The 14700-nt window shown below is 52.6% G+C and overlaps 1 protein-coding gene across 1 annotated transcript in view; it reads right to left on the bottom strand.

Annotated features, from left to right (window-relative positions):
- Positions 1 to 2977: 2977 nt before the first annotated feature.
- Positions 2978 to 14700, bottom strand: part of RRP12 (ribosomal RNA processing 12 homolog) — a 47143-nt gene continuing 35420 nt past the window's right edge. The window contains exons 17-26 of the mRNA XM_037729331.1: positions 14541 to 14698; positions 12306 to 12397; positions 12013 to 12177; positions 11719 to 11894; positions 11389 to 11511; positions 9478 to 9527; positions 6346 to 6418; positions 4828 to 4895; positions 4442 to 4524; positions 2978 to 3437 (exon numbers count right to left, since the gene is read on the bottom strand). Coding sequence (XP_037585259.1) covers positions 3335 to 3437; positions 4442 to 4524; positions 4828 to 4895; positions 6346 to 6418; positions 9478 to 9527; positions 11389 to 11511; positions 11719 to 11894; positions 12013 to 12177; positions 12306 to 12397; positions 14541 to 14698 — 1091 coding nt within the window. The 3' untranslated portion in view covers positions 2978 to 3334. The remainder of the gene's footprint in view (positions 3438 to 4441; positions 4525 to 4827; positions 4896 to 6345; positions 6419 to 9477; positions 9528 to 11388; positions 11512 to 11718; positions 11895 to 12012; positions 12178 to 12305; positions 12398 to 14540; positions 14699 to 14700) is intronic.

The raw sequence follows: 14700 nt of genomic DNA, 5'->3' as shown, positions 1-14700 counted from the left end.
AAAAAAAAAAAAAAAAAAAAAAAAAAAAAAAAAAAAAAAAAAAAAAAAAAAAAAAAGAATTTGGTAGAAGGATTGTAGCCCCTGCTTTTATTTTTGTTTTATCCAAATGTTCTGTGAATCTTTATCACTTTTATAGTGAAATAGGTATCATTTTAACATTACCCTTTAAAAAAACATAAGCAACCAAGGAAAAAAAGTGGGGAGAGGACTCTGAGGACTGAAAACAGGTTACCTGAACTTCATAAGCAATTTTGTTACATGTTCCAAACAGCACAGAAAAAACACCCTTCTTGGGACTGATCAGGCTGCAAGTTAGACTAAGATAGCCAATGGTGGGAATGAACTGCCAGGCCAGTCCCCACCAAGCCTTCTGCCACAATCACGAGAAGGGAAATAGTGAAGGGGCAAGATCAGTTTAACCGGACTCACCCATGGCCGGAAGTGTCGCGATGTAGACATGACTGGACAGCCTTTGCAAGTGACCTATGGCCAACTGCAGGGTTGTGGTTTCGTAGTTAGGCAGGGTACGATCTGCTTTCCATTTCTGAGAATGAGAGGAGGATGGACCCCAGAAAAGCAAGCCTCAGATTCTGACATTCCCAAAAGCACAAATTGAAATAGTAAATCTGGATGGTGAGAGCTCTCAACTTTTCTATTCACCCTAAAATTGAACGACTCTTTTTTTTTTTTTGAGATAGAGTCTTGCTCTGTCACCAGGCACCAGGCTGGAGTGCAGTGGCGTGATCTCAGCTCACTGCAACCTCTGCCTCCCAGGTTCAAGCAATTCTCCTGCCTCAGCCTCCCAGGTAGCTGGGACCACAGGCACATGCCACCACGCCCGGCTAATTTTTTTGTATTTTTAGTAGAGACGGGGTTTCACCAAGTTGGTCAGGATGGTCTTGATCTCTTGACCTCGTGATCCACGTGCCTCGGCCTCCCAAAGTGCTAGGATTACAGGCTTGAGCCACAGCACCTGGCCCTGACTCTTTTGTTGATAAACATCCTAAGATTCTTTTTCGCCCTCACTGTTGAAGCACCACCTTTTTTTTTTTTTTTTTTTTTTTTGAGGCGGAGCTTTGCTTGTTATCCAGGCTGGAGTGCAAATGTCGAGATCTCGGCTTACTGCAACCTTCACCTCCCAGGTTCAATCAATTCTCCTGCCTCAGCCTCCTTGGTACCTGGGATTACAGGTGTGCGCCACCACACCTGGTGACTTTTGTATTTTTATTTTTATTTATTTATTTATTTTTTCGAGATGGAATCTCATTCTGTTGCCCAGGCTGGAGTGCAGTGGTGTCATCTCGGCTGACTGCAACCTCCGCTTTCTGGGTTTAAACGATTCTCCTGCCTCAGCCTCCCAAAAAGCTGGGATTCTAGGCAAGTACCATGCCTGGCTAATTTTTGTATTTTGTATTTTCAGTAGAGACGGGGTTTCACCATGTTAGCCAGGATGGTCTCTATCTCCTGACCTTGTGATCCACCATATCCAGCTAATTTTGTATTTTTAGTAGAGACGGGGTTTCACCGTGTTGGCCAGGCTGCTCTTGAACTCCTGACCTCAGGTGATCTGCCTACCTTGGCCTCCCAAAGAGCTTGGATTACAGGCATGAGCAACTGCACCCAGCCTAAAGAACACTGACTTTCAAAATACATGTTTTAAGCACCTGAAGTTTATGAGGCAGAGGATTAATTCTTCCCTCTGCATCAAGATGACTTGTATTTGAAGTCTATTTTCAAAATATGGCATTCAGAACATCACTAACGCCAACCTTTCTAGGTCACCTGCCCCTCCCATCTTTAAAAGAAAACAAAGCTCCTTGGAAAATGTGCTATAACAAGCAGGTTGGCTTCATGCTTTTTAAAAAAAAAAAAAAACAAAAAACAACAATACTGGGCCATTGGCTCATACCTGTATCTACTTTATACGAAGCTTCCCAGTGCACGTGGTCACATTTCCTGAGAAACAGGAAAGGACCAGGCTTGGCTAACTTTGACCCACCTTGTGTTCAAAAGTGTAACAATGGGGAGTATGGTTAGATCCCCTCTGCAGATCTCTCATAGCCACTCCTAACCACCCTTCTTGCTGGCTCTCCAATTCTAATTTCTATGAACAAGGCATGTAAACAGTGCCACCTCTGGGCCAAGCGCAGTTTCTCTCAGCTTTTCCTAGCCCCAAATCATCAGGAGGAAATGCCCTAATTTGGGGGGCGTTGGATCCAGTTGAGCTTGGGTCCCTTAGAGAATGAGAGTATCCTGAGACAGGCTGCCAGGAGGTGCACAGGGCCTCTGGGACCAGTATCAGAGCCAAGTGCCTTAAACTAGAATGGAAACAAGGAATATGTGAGTGTGCGCTGGCCTCACATGGGGGAATCTGAGATGGGAAGAATGTACCAACCAGCTGCTAGGGGACAAAGCACACTCCTCATATTGGGGTGTGGGAACAGAGCTGGGGTTCTTTGCTTCTGGCTGCCTGTGGGAATGCACACACAAGAGGGGATCTGGGCTGACAGGACCGTGACCTCAGGACCTCTGTGCCATGCCCTTCTCTGCTGCAGACCAACAAAGCTGAACCAGTAGGAATCAGGTCGCACAAACAGCTCCAATTGTCTGGGATAAAAATAATACTGGAAAACAGGGAGGTGAATGAAGCAGGCTATGCTGGGCACATGGAGGGCTCAGCAAACACTGTCGAACCAGTAAGCAAAGAAGCTGGAGAGACTTGTGCCCAGGGGCAGCCAGGGCAGACCCTGGTGCTGAACTGCAGCTCTGGACACCAGCCCTGGGGCATTTGCTGCCCCTCCTGACACAGGTGGGTGCTCCCGGGCAAGTTCCAAAGCCTGTACTATGGGCAAAGCATCATGTTATGCCCTGGGCTGGATGGAAGGAGTTAGGAAGAGGGTTGGCCACTGTTGCCAACAACTGGACACTGTTCTTACTCATGGAGGGGGCAGATTATGAAACAGTTTCTAGAAAAAAATGCAGGATGAGACACATTTATTCTATATCGTGTCACAATAAATCTCACACACCCAGACCACAGCCAGGGTGCCATGTGGCTACAAGCAGCGGTGGAAACGGAGATCATCTGCTCTGGGGCTCATGGCCATCTGGGCAGAAAGCAAAGGTGCCTCATTGCACCTATTCAGAGGCACTGAGGCCACCTTCCCACCTCCAGGCACCAGGGATGTCTCTGAAGGGTGATTCCCATTTGGAGTTTATAAATCCAGGACTTCTCTCTGAGAGCCAAGCCCTATTTCCAAGTCATCCTGAGTCCAGGCTCTGCCAGAGTCGAGCACCTGGAGCTGGTGGCAAGGCAGCCCCGGGGCCCTGGGCCTCAGGGCCGAAGATCCTTTCTGCGGTTTTTGTGTCCCACCTGGGAACCTCGCCGGGCAGCTTTTACCAGGCCTTTGAACTGTCCCTGCAGCTTCGTCTTCTTCCTGCAGGGCCAGGGAACAGAAGTTTCACATCTGGCTAAGAATAGGAGGCCCCTCCTGCGGCCAAATGATGGCTCACCCCCCGAACCAGCAGGGATGAGAAGGCGGCTGCCAGGTGGTGGGCAACACACGAACGGGGCAGACCACGCGTGGTTCCAGCTTCCACGCGGCCCCTCTTCCACACAGCTCATGTACCACCGTTCCACTTCGGCACAATTATCCCCCTGGAAACAGGCCTCCCTCCCATTCTTCCTCTAATGTATGTCCAGAGAAAGTCAAAGCTCCCTCTGCCCATCCATCCTTTCATTGAAAGGTAACTTACAATCTGCAGAAGCTAGAACTTGAGAATACCATTTCCCTAGCAACATTAGTTTTCAAAGCAGTCTTACACATAACCCAATTTAAGGGCCTAAGTCGGAAACAACTCTAATTTCCTACCAATAAAGGGATTAGAAAAGCAAAATTATACAAAGCTATAAAAATGATGGCTATGTAGAGTATGTATAAACCAGAAGCCGGGCGCGGTGGCTCAAGCCTGTAATCCCAGCACTTTGGGAGGCCAAGGCAGGCGGATCACGAGGTCAAGAGATCAAGACCATCCTGGCCAACATGGTGAAACGCCATCTCTACTAAAAATACAAAAATTAGCTGGGCGTGATGGCGTGCTCCTGTAATCCCAGCTACTCAGGAGGCTGAGGCAGGAGAATCGCTTGAACCAGGAGGCAGAGGTTGCAGTGAGCCAAGATATCGCCACTGCACTCCAGCCTGGGCTACAGAGCGAGACTCCATCTCAAAATAAAAAAATAAATAAAATAAATAAATAAGCAGTTCAAATCAATAATACAGGTAGGTACCAACTATATGACATACGTGCATGTTTTAAAAAAAGCTGGAAGAGACTCATATTGAGTTGAGAGTTTAATGAGAATAAGGCCTTCCCTTCTTTAGGGTACTCTGCAGCTTCCTCCCCACTGATTTTCCAGCCCCAGCCTGGCACAGCGCCATACCTGTGGTTGAGCTTGGTTCTGTTGAGGGGGATGTAGGCATAGGGATCTGGCCGGCCTTTCCTCTTCACATCACCTTTTGCTTTCTGTTCGTCCAGAAAAACAGAGTCAGCTAGGAGGGTGGAGTCCCCTTTCTGTCCCTGCACTAGACTTGACAGACCCCATAACCTCCCTTCATCCTCTGCCTTAGGTGGTGCCAAAGAGCTCCTGCATCTCTGGAAGGCCATTTCAGATGCCAACAAGGCCCTGGCACACCCCTTCTTCCTCCCTGGCCTTAGTCAAGTTCTGCAAAGGTGCCTCTCAGGACAGTGTTGGGCACAGCTCCTTCTTGCCCCTCCCTGGCACCTCTCCAGTGCCAGGGGGCCCCATGCCCTGCATGCAGCTCTTACCTTGGCCTTGTATTCGGCCCCAGGCATAGCCTTCTTGGCCACAGGGCGATGAATGCCAGAGCCTCCAGCTATAGGAAGAACACAGAGACCACAAGTCAGGTAAAGCCAGGGCAGCCTCCTCCTGGAAGGTGATGGGCACCCTCTGTCAGAGAGCTGCCAGATAGCAGATGAGTGAAGGCCAGGAACTTGGCTCTATCAGACCAGGATAAAGACCTTCCTCGAGGAGAGACTGGCTGGTGATTTGACAGATCACTGGGCTCCTGAGACTGACCCAGAATCCTTACAGCTTCCCAGAGACCTCTGGGAACACATGTATTCGCCACTAACACACTAACATAAAATAACCCATATTCTCCAAAGTCAGACAGAATTCAACCAGCCAGCCAGGTTCCACTCCCAGCTCTGCCACTTACAACTCCAACCTCAGGCAAGCCTCTCAACCTCAACACTGAGATAGAAGGACAGCTATTTATCCCATTGTACAGATGTGAACCCTGTGGCTTAGTGAGATCAGGATCCTTGTCCAAAGTTAGCAGTCTTCTCCAGCCTGGACTTCAACACTCAACAAAGTTGTGGATGGAATCCTACAATGCTAGCTCAGGAGGACTTTCTGAGATGACCAACATGAATTATCCCCAATCCCCATTTTTTTGCAGATGAGAAACTAGAAGCTCAGAGAGAGTGTGTAACCAGGCCAAGATCACACAGCTAAGCAGAGGCTGGGCCAGCACCCTGACCCCAGGCCCCTGCTTCACTGACTGGCAGGTACTACTGTCCCTGCACCACTCCATCCCAGGGCACAGTAGGTGAGCTGGCCCTGCCTCATGGGCGCCCAGAGGAAGAGCCGTGACGTTGTGCAGCTATGTTACGCTCTAGGGCTCCGAGGACACACCAGCTACTGGTATCAGAGGCTTCCCACAGGAGCCTCTGAACCTCCTGATGCAAAGTGAGGGCCCTGCTGCAAGGGCTTGGGCTTGAGGGCAGGGGTCCCGCACGGCTGCCCAGCGAAGAAGGAAGCAGAGGTGAAGCCACCTTGGCACTTCTAGCAGCTGCTCTAGGAGGGCAACAGCTGGTAGGCCCAGAGACAGATATAGAGGGAAACCCTCTGACCAGGCCCAATACCAACCCTCCCAGTTCCCAGCCCCAGCACCGGCCAAGTGGCTTCTCCAAACGCAGCCTGACTCAGGGCTGGTGCTCTTAGGGTGACCAAGAGAGGCAAGCAGCTTGAAAAAGGGGCAGGCGCAAGCCTCCTGGGAAGCCTGGGCGGGCAGGGTGGAGCTGCGGCTCAGGGCTCTAAGGAAGGCTGGGGTTCCACGCACACATCTCCTACCCCAGGCTCTCCTGCCCTCCCAGGGCCCAGGCCTGTCTTGGGTGTCACATTAGCCAAACTGTTGGTGCCAAGTGAGTGCAACCAGGCTGTGCACCCTCATGGCCCTGCCACCCCTGCCTGTGACTCCCGCCCCCAGTGCAGGCAACAGGGATCTGTGTGTCCCCAGGACAGGGGAGTGGAAGCCTCACCTTGGTACTGAGGGGGCATCTCCAGCTCCTCCTCCTCAGCCCCTTTCTGGTGCTTGAGCTTCTGGTGCTTTTTCTATAGAGAAGGAATAGGTGGGGAGTGAGTAAACCAGAGGATGTGCCTGCTCTCAGGAATGCCAACGGCAACAGCAGAGTATCTTGCATCAAGCAGGAAAGGCTCTCTGCCAAGCACCCCACCTCCCACTTGCAGACGTGGAAACTAAGGCCCAGAGAGGGCAAGGAATTGTCCAAGATCACACAGCCAGGTGGTGCAGGAGAGAGGCTCTGGCCACATCCTGTCTGCTGGGCTGGTGGCAGCTGTTCCTGCTCTGTCTTTCCACTCCCGGCCTCACCCAGGCCTGCATTGCCCACGGGGCTTCTGACGTCAGCTTCCCCAGCCTTCCTAATGGGGAAAATGAGGTCCCTGGCCTCTTCAGAGACAACAGTTTTACCAGTTATTTGCCTCACACAAACCCCACCCCACTCTCTCCATTAATCAATCACTCACTCACTGATTCCCTACTAAGTGCCAGGCCCTGGGGACACAGGGCACAGGATCTAGTTCGTGTGTCCCAGGGGCTCTCAGGTAGGTGGGAGACCCCTGCTCAAGCCAGTCATCACTGATCCTCAACAATGCTACCAATCCAGTAGTTATGAATATAGACACGTCAACTCGTCAATTATATTCAACAGGAAGTGGCAGAACACCTACTGTGTGCCCAGTGCTGTGTTAGGCAGTCCAAGGGAAGGAGGGCGAGCCTGACAGCAGCCCCAGCCCACCAGACGTGAGCCTAGTAACCAATAATCAGGCCAGGCAGAGGCATGCTGTGCAGGGAGGAGAGGCGAAAAGAGGCAGCCCCAGCAGGAAGGGCTAGTCCCTGCGCTGTGGTCTGTGCCACTGTGCCCTAGAAGCCTCTTGAAACTGCAGATCCCAGGGCTCCAGCTATACAGGGGATCCAGAGGCAGGCTCAGAGGCCAACCAGGGAAAGGGATCAGCCTGGGCAGAGGGAACAGCCTGCAGCACACACAGGGTGTGCCTAGGGGACGGGGACACCAGGTCCACTGGCCAAAGCCCAGCAGAGTGGGCCCCTAGGGGAGAAACAGGAACTGGGAGGGAGCGGACTCTGGGTGCGCTCTGGGAGATGATGGCTGAGCTGGCTCTTGGTTCAGCTGGTGCCTGGCCAACAGGCCAGTGTATTGGCCTTCAATGGAGGCAGCTGTTTGTACCCCAGCACTTCATGATCCCACAATGGTTGGCAGAAGAGTTAGAACTTGGCCGGGCGCGGTGGCTCACGCCTGTAATCTCAGCACTTTGGGAGGCCGAAGCAGGCGGATCACCTGAGGTCAGGAGTTCAAGACCAGCCTGGCCAACATGGTGAAACCCTGTCTTTAAAAAATAATAATAATTAAAAAAATAAAAATAAAAAATAAAAAAGAAAAGTTAGAACTCAGCAAGTGCCATGCAAGAAAGCCTATAGGGGGTCTCAAGTGGCAGTAATAGCAATGGAGTGCAGCCACCCTGAGGCCCTCTCAGTGCCTGGAGACAAGGCAACCGCCCAGTCCCGCTCTGCCTGGGGCAGCGGGAGCCATCCTTAGAAGGCTGTGGTCGGTTATCCCTGACCAGGAAGTGGAGTAGGCTACCGAGGATGTGCAAAGCCACATGTGAAGTTTCGCTCAAGGAACCCAGGAAGCTTTGACTGGAAAAAGATTTCCAGGAAAAGTGAATAATCAAGTCATCACGGCTTACTTGGCATCACTAAGTGGCAAGCACTGTCCACAGAAACCAGGACTTGAGCCCAGGCAGGCTGGGCCCAGAGACATATGTTTGGCAGACAGCTGCTGTCACCTGGAAAGGGAGACTAGACAGGCCAAGGGTGGCCTCTTGGAGGGGTCCATGTCAGGCCAAGCAGAGGAAGGACTCCCAGTAGGTGGAGCTGTCCCACAGGAGCGGGCGCCTGGGGGCAGGGAGGGGTGGGAGGGTTTTTAGCAGAACCCACTGGTTTTCCTCAAGGGCATCCCAGAGGGGCTTCCTGCATCAGAGGCCACTCAGGTCCTCAGCTACTCTCTGAGGACTTGTCTGGATTTTACTCAGTTCTTCAAACAGAATTCTGCGCTGTGACAGTGCTCTAATAACAAAGCTCTTCCTCGAGTCATGCTGGGCAGACGGACACTTTGCAAGGCATACGGGCAGACATTCACAAATACACCAATGAGAACGGGAATGTGGGGGAAATCTGTGACTCACCAGGCACTATGCTAATGCACTTCACATGGCCAATCTTACCAAACTGTCCCAGTGACTCCACCAGGTGGTCTATGTATAACCCCACTTTACAGACCAGGAACTGAGGCTTTAAAAGGTTAGGCTGAAACCAAATGGAACCCAAGAGCCTGCTGCTTCCCCACCAATACCACTATACCCCTGACCTAGGTACCTGTCACCTACAGGTGGGGCCCAGGAAGGCTGGATGGACTGGGGCACAGTCTGGAAGGACAGAGAAGGAAGAAACTGCTTCAGATTGCCCCCAGAAATGTTCCACTGAGCTTGAGACTGATAGGTGTTGGGCGATGGGTTGGGCCCATTTCACTCTTGCTGCTTCAGGTGGGCCAGCTGAGAAGCTATTTCCATCCTGGGAGGCAGCAGTGCCAGGTCAACAGGGGTAATGGTGGCAAAGAGGTTGAATTCCTGGGCTTAGGAGACTGGAAAACCAGGGTTCAAATTCCTGGTTTGCACCAACTGAGCCCTGTGACCCTGGGGACGATGGAGTCCCTATCTTTGTGAGGCTATGTGGGGCCCTCAGCACAGTGTCCGGTGCATAGCCATGCTCCCTATGGTGGACGCCCCCACCCCATGCAGGAGCACATAGGGAAGCTGCTGCCCTCGCCCCTGCACAGCACACCCCCTCGCTGGAGAGACAAGGGTCTCTGTTTCTTTCTCCTTTAACTAGACAAGCACCACCCCCTCTGGCACGGCACCCACAGCCCTCTGGACCGCCTGCTATGCACACCTGCGAGATTGCACTGAGCATTCTGGAAGCAGGGCAGGTGCAATGCCTGTGTGTGGTGGGGGTGAGAAGCTGCGGGGCCCAGGCTTAGGTGTGAAGCGCCAGCCCCCCGTCTGCAGGAACTACTCACATTCCTGACAATCACGTCTTCCATTAGGTCAGCCATCTCTTCATCCTCACCTGGAGCCAAAAAAGAGAAGCCCGTGAGCATGTGGGAGCTCCTCAAAACCTACCCTTTCCTTCTCCCGCTCCTGGCTCACCAAGCTGAGGGGACACCAACTCCAGCCTCAGGAAACTGCCTTCCTCAGACCCACATCCTCCTTCTGCTAGAAGAGATGAGACCCCTGAGCACTGTGCCTTTCTCCTCATCCTAGGCCCTAGGGATAATCGCCCCTCAAAAAGGTGGTGACCCTACTTTTGCAGTGAATAACGGCTTTGTCTGAAACTTTTTTCCCCACTCACCCACACTTCATCTGTTTGAGATTTGAAGAAAGCCCCAGGTTTCTGCAGGAGTCTGGCACTTCCATAGCCCCACACACACCCCCACTGTACCAGGATGGCTTCATTCTCCTGTTTGAAATCTCTGCCCCATGCAATATGTGCTGGGCTCCATGTAGTGTATAAAGAAGTATGAAACTGACCAGTTGGAAGGAAGAGAAACTCAGGCAAAGTCAATCAACGACCAAAAGACAATAGAGAGCATGTGACCGTGCGGTGGCTCACACCTGTAATCCCAGCACTTTGCGGGGACGAGGTGGGAGGATCACCTGAGGTCAGGAGTTTGAGACCAGCCTACAACATGGTGAAACCCCATCACTACTAAAAACACAAAAATTTGCTAGGCAAGATAGTACATACCTGTAGTCCCCTATACTTGGGAGACTGAGGCAGAATCGTTTGAACCCAGGACATGGGGGTTGCAGTGAGTTCAGACTGAGCCACTGCACTCCAGCCTGGGTGACAGAATGTGACTCCATCTCCAAAGAAAAGCACATGACCAAGGGCTGAAGGCTAAGCATCCTCTGGGCTAGGCAGGAGTTCTGGGGGAATCAGGCCTAAAGTCTGAGGTGCCCAGGAAAGGCTACAAAAGGGGCCTTGAGCTGAATCCTGAAGAGCAGGGGGGTTTGGAAAGACAGAGACAGAGGGCAGGGGTTCTGACAGCCTCAGGAATGCCTGGGCACCAAGGGGAACAGGAGATGGGAAAGTATATGGGGGCAAGAGAGGAGGAGAGAAGACGCTAGGCTTGGAACTACAACAGGCACATGTAACCCCAGCACATACATTGTGCCGTCACACCAACTCCTCTTCATTCCAACCCGGAAAAGCAGGCACTAGGATTGTATGATATCCACTCTGAAGCAAGGAAATGGAGCTAAGGAGAGGCTGAGTGGCGGCAGTCACACGGCTGGTGAGTTGGGTGCATGCAGAGCAGCGAGGCTTCAGTTAGGAGGTGCAGAGAGGCAAGGGCCCAGACTCGCAGCAGTAGGAACCGAACAAAGGGAAGACAGGTGTGTTCTCAAAGACCTAGGTGTTTCTTAGCTAATGGGTGGATATGTGGAGAGGCGCCAGGAGAAACTAAAGAGGGCTCCAAGATGTCACACCCGAGGGACTCCTGGGCAATGTGAGGCACTGGGACCGGGAAGCTGGGAGGGTTGCAGCCTCTGGCTCTTTCTGCCTCTAAATGACCTTCAGTGCCTTAGTCAAGCTTGCATAAAAAAAGAAAAAAAAAGAGGAAGGAAGAAAAGGAAGAGGAGCGGGAGGAGGAAAACAGAAGACTAACAGTGTATCACACAGTAAGGGGAAGGACCGTTTCTGACAGTTTCCTTTGAGTTAAATACGTATTGTATAAATGGCTCAGTTACAACATATGAAGATTTCTTAACATGGTCTAAAAAGTTTGAGAAGCTCAAAAAGTTTGAGGAGGCTGCCTGAGAGATGAGCTTCTCAGGTCTGTTTTTACCCACGCTTCCTCAACAAGTGGTCACCGAAGGAATAAGTGAGCACGGTGAATAAATGAACGGACAAGCGCGCTGGGCCCCACCTTTGGCGCCTTCCTCTTCCTCCATCTTGTTGGTGTCGTCTTCCTTTATGATCAGTCGGCCATCAGCGCTCACTTTGAAGCCATGGTCCTTCTTCCTGCCCCGGCCCGGCCCTGGCTGTGTGGCTGGTGTGGAGAGTTTGGCATGAGAGGTGGAAGGCAGTCCCACGCTACTCAGCCTCATGACCAGCAAGCCCCGTTCAGGGACCCCAAATGAGCACCTCTCAGCCCTGCCCATGGGCCTGCCATGGATGCCACCCCCTACCCACCACCCAAGAACCTGGCACCACAGCAAGTCTGTTTTCTGAGTGCACAGCCCAGCCTTGTGCTTACCCAGGACTCGCTGGGCCACCCTGGGATCCAGGAAGTTGAGGGGCTCGTCCCCGCCACCCTCCTTCAGCCATGCTCGGCTCCTCTGCTGCGCCAGCTTCCGCTGCTCCTTGCCCCGGCTTCTTTCCTCCTCCCCATCATCCTCCTCATCCTCTGAGTCAGCCAAAATCTCCTCAATGCTAAGGACAGAGCAGCCCCCCGTCAGAGGGCTCCCGGGAGAGGCGGGGGTCGGCGGGCATTGTCAGCAGGCCCTTGGGTTGGGAGACACCAGGTCCCAGGGCCCTACCATGGTCTCACCTGTCGCCTTTGCCCTGGGCGGGCTCCTCGTCCTCCTCCTCGTCTTCCTCCTCTGCGGCAGCCTGGCTCAGGGCTCGGTGCCTCTTGGCCCGGGCCTCAGCTTTCCGGATGTTTACCAGGACTTTGTGGTACTCCTCCGGCAACAGCCTTTTCACCAGCTCAAATCTGAGGTGACAACGAAGGGCTGGTGAGAGGCACAGGCCAGACGGCTCGACCCAGAGGTAGTGTCCCTGTAAGGACTGGAAACTCTCACTCCTCGCCTGCCCTACCCACACCCCCTTCAGTGCACAGACCCAAACTTGCGGATGAACTTGGTGAAGAGGTTCCGAAGCTTCATGCGGAAGTGCCGCCGCATGTCATCTGAAAGCTTCCCAATGGCTTCCATCTGCCGGACAGCAAGAACACCAGGCTTTCAGTGAGGTGAGCCTTCCAGGTTGTCCCTTCACTGCCGTCCAGACCAGGGCCGCAGGCGGGGAGGCCCAGCTGAGCGGAGGGCAAGAGCAGCCCTGCTCCTGGCCCACACCCTGGTCCAGTCATGCTTCCCTCAGGTGGGCGGCCCCCATCTCTCCCCTACACCCTTCTTCAGGACACAAGGGCTGAGCACCCTTGCAGGATGAAAGCTTTAGTCTTCTAAACAGTGCTTGGTACTTGACATATATCCTCTCCTTGAATCCTGAGGACTACCCCTGAGATACATGCTATCCCCCCCTATTTACAGAAGAGGATGAGGTGGCACAGAGGGTGAAGTGTTCACTAAATGGCCATAGAGGTTGGAGTTCAGTCCAGAATCATCTAATGCTCTGGTTCCTGCTTCGCCCCTAGCACCCCAAGGTCTCTCTTGGCCCCTATGTCCCCCCCATCTCACTGCATTCTGCTCTGGCTAGATCCCTCTTAAGCCTTCATGTGGCCCAGTTTGCGTTACATGTGAAGATCTTCTTATCTCCAGTGTCTCCCAAATGGCTAGGGTCCCCATCTACTCTTTTTTTTTTTTTTTTTTTTTTGAGACAGTCTTGCTCTGTTACCCTGGCTGGAGTACAATGGCATGGTCTTGGCTCACTGCACCCACCACCTCCCAGGTTCAAGCAATTCTCACAACTCAACCACATGAATAGCTGGAATTACAGGTACCTGACACCATGCCTGGCTAATTTTTGTAGTTTTTAGTAGAGATGAGCCTTCGCCATGTTGGCCAGGCTGGTCTCAAACTCCCGACCTCAAGTGATCCACCGCATCTAGCCTCCCCATCCACTCTTTGAAGGACTTCAATAAATCCCTTTTTTTTTTTTTTGAGACAGAGTCTTGCTCTCTTACCCAGGCTGGAGTATAGTGGTGAGATCTCAGCTCACTGCAACCTCTGCCTCCTGGGTTCAAGCAATTCTCTTGCCTCACCCTCCCAAGTAGCTGGGATTACGGGCACCTGCCACCATGCCCAGCTAAGTTTTGTATTTTTAGTAGAGATGGGGTTTCACCCTGTTGGCCAGGCTGCTCTTGAACTCCTGAACTCAAGTGATCTGCCCACCTTGGCCTCTCAAAGTGCAGGGATTACAGGCGTGAGCCACCGCATCCGGCCAGGGTGTCCATAAATTCGAATAGCTCCATGATGAATCACTGTCTAGCTCTTCTCCCCACCTTTGGTCCCTAGTTAGGCTGCAGGCTTTGAGGGTAGTGGGAGGGTGTGCTGATTCTCATCTGCCCCTTCCTATCTTGAACCCAAGGCAAGACACAAAGAAAATATGCAAGAGGGGCTGGGCGCAGTGGTGCGTGCCTGTAATCCCAGCTACTCCGGAGGCTGAGGCAGGATAATCACTTGAACCCAGAAGGCAGAGGTTGCAGTGAGCTGAGATTGCGCCATTGCATTCCAGCCTAGGCAACAAGAGCGAAACTCCATCTCAAAAAACAAAACAAAACAAAACAAAAAAGAAAAGAAAATATGCAAGAGGACCAGGAGGTCTGGTGTGACTCAAGCCAGCCGCATGTAAGAAACTGAGGCAGCAGATACAGTGCACAGCTTGTCTGGAAGCCTGTCCCAGCCTGGGCGAGGCTTCTCTTGGCAAGAGAGGGCCAGGAACCCAATACCAAGAAGCTCTTCAGATCCTTCTGTAGCCCAGCAGGGGCCCCAGAGGAATAGCCTCTAGCCAGCTAGGTCAAAATGCAAGATGGGAAAAAAAAGGCAAGAGGAGGGGGTCCTGTGAAGGGGGGGTCCAGTGTCTGAGTCCCATGATCTGGAAAATCGCTGGCCTCAGTTTCCCCACCTGGAAAATGAAGGGTGCACCCCTGCCCACGGGCCTTTACCCTGGTAAGCCCCTGTTTCCTTCCATGGAGGGCTCTGGGGTGAAGAGAAGTTACCTGGGCAGTGTGCCCCCCCTCAACTCCACCTGATGGGCATTCTCCTACGGGTCCCTTTTAGGGCTCCTTAATGACCTGGCTACAAAAAAAAGTTTGAAACTTGCTGGCCTTGAAGCTTCTGGGTCCACGCTGACAGCTCAGACGCCATCCTGCTACTCGCTAAGGGGAACGGGGACACTCACCACCAGCTGCACATGCTTGGCCAGGTGTGCCACGCCCATGACAGTCACCACCACCTTGATGAAGCCCAGTGCAGACTTGACCACGTCACGGGTGCGGGAGGCCAGAAGCAGGCACACGTTTTCCAGCAGCTGCTCCACTGTGCTGGTCCCCATCAGACCT

The sequence above is a fragment of the Cebus imitator genome, unplaced genomic scaffold (assembly GCF_001604975.1).
Source record: "Cebus imitator isolate Cc_AM_T3 unplaced genomic scaffold, Cebus_imitator-1.0 Scaffold299, whole genome shotgun sequence".
NCBI classification, from domain to species: Eukaryota; Metazoa; Chordata; class Mammalia; order Primates; family Cebidae; genus Cebus; species Cebus imitator.
Note: the sequence above shows the minus strand (reverse complement) of the source record. Positions and strands in the feature narration are given on the sequence as shown.